Raw genomic sequence first — 1101 nt, 5'->3', positions numbered from 1 at the left:
TGGACTGTTCACGTGTCCTTAAACATGTGCTAGCACCACAACTTAGCCCAAATTCTCGGCACTCTGGTGACCTTGACGGACACAACTCCTCGCCTAGCTCCACGCAAACAGTCTCTCGCGTGGAGCGTGCTCTTTTGCATCGTGACTGGGCACACTCGTCCAACATTTTCTTGTTATGGATATGTTGCATCGTTGGTCCTCGACAGTAGTCGCTTGCTCAAAATTTGATATGTAGAGACTCAGGGCACTGCAGGCGACCCTGGTTCGTCCTGAACAGTGGGCTCCTGTGGGGTGTCGGATCGGTGCGACGGAGCTGGTTGTGCAAGCTTCGTGGCACCGTCGAGCCCAGTCAATTTGGACTGGCGCCGTGTGCGTTCGAGCTTGGACTTTTCAAGAAACCGCTGGATAATCAACGCGCTTGAGTACTCGCGCAGCGGGCTCTTCTCCTTGGTCTCCAGCGCGTTGTGGTGTTTCTTGCCGTGGGTTCGAAACCACATCTCGTCAAACTGCTTGTTGATGCCTTTCTCCTCCATGACGCGGGTAATTTCAGCATGCTTTTCTCGGCTCCCCTAGTTTCATTTCAAGCTTGCTGGAACGGTGGGTGATATTCGTATTACCTCAGCCAATACGCGCTGGACCAACGCCCGAGGCACATCCTTGAAGTGAACGTACATGAGGTCGTAAATCGGAATCCCCAAGTCTCCTACAATGCTCTGTCAGCCAAACGCTCCCTCCTCCATCGTTCACACCGATCGCAATCACAACGCGGCGACGTGTGAATCCTGGCACACCCTTGAATCCGAACGGCGGGTACACGGTGTACAAAAAGTCGGTGAGCTCGTCCGCCGTGATGAGCCCCGTGCCAGACGGATCAAACTTGGCCCACCGGTCCGAGAATTCGGCGAGCGTGTTGACGTTGATGGGGCACACGCTGGACGCGTCCCCGATCGCGTCGACTACGATCCCCGAAAACAAGTTGATGCCGACGTACCCCATCACGAGGAAGAAGATGTACATAAACGGCACGATGAGACTGTTGCCACATCCGTCGAGAGGAACGCAGCCGTACTGTGAGTTGAAGCCACACATGGTCGGGTCGTA

At 55.0% G+C, this 1101-nt stretch overlaps 1 protein-coding gene across 1 annotated transcript; it reads right to left on the bottom strand.

Annotated features, from left to right (window-relative positions):
• Positions 1 to 87: 87 nt before the first annotated feature.
• H310_08550 (hypothetical protein) lies at positions 88 to 1101 on the bottom strand. The gene is made up of 3 exons (XM_008874352.1): positions 750 to 1101; positions 618 to 703; positions 88 to 569 (listed from the first exon to the last, which is right to left on the bottom strand). Exons 1-3 carry the CDS (start codon positions 1087 to 1089, stop codon positions 240 to 242), a joined length of 756 nt encoding a protein of 251 aa, XP_008872574.1. The 5' UTR covers positions 1090 to 1101; the 3' UTR covers positions 88 to 239.

This window comes from Aphanomyces invadans (assembly GCF_000520115.1).
Source record: "Aphanomyces invadans strain NJM9701 unplaced genomic scaffold supercont1.17, whole genome shotgun sequence".
Classification (NCBI taxonomy): domain Eukaryota; phylum Oomycota; class Saprolegniomycetes; order Saprolegniales; family Verrucalvaceae; genus Aphanomyces; species Aphanomyces invadans.
The sequence above is the reverse complement of the archived record's forward strand: the minus strand, read 5'-3'. Positions and strand labels throughout refer to the sequence as shown.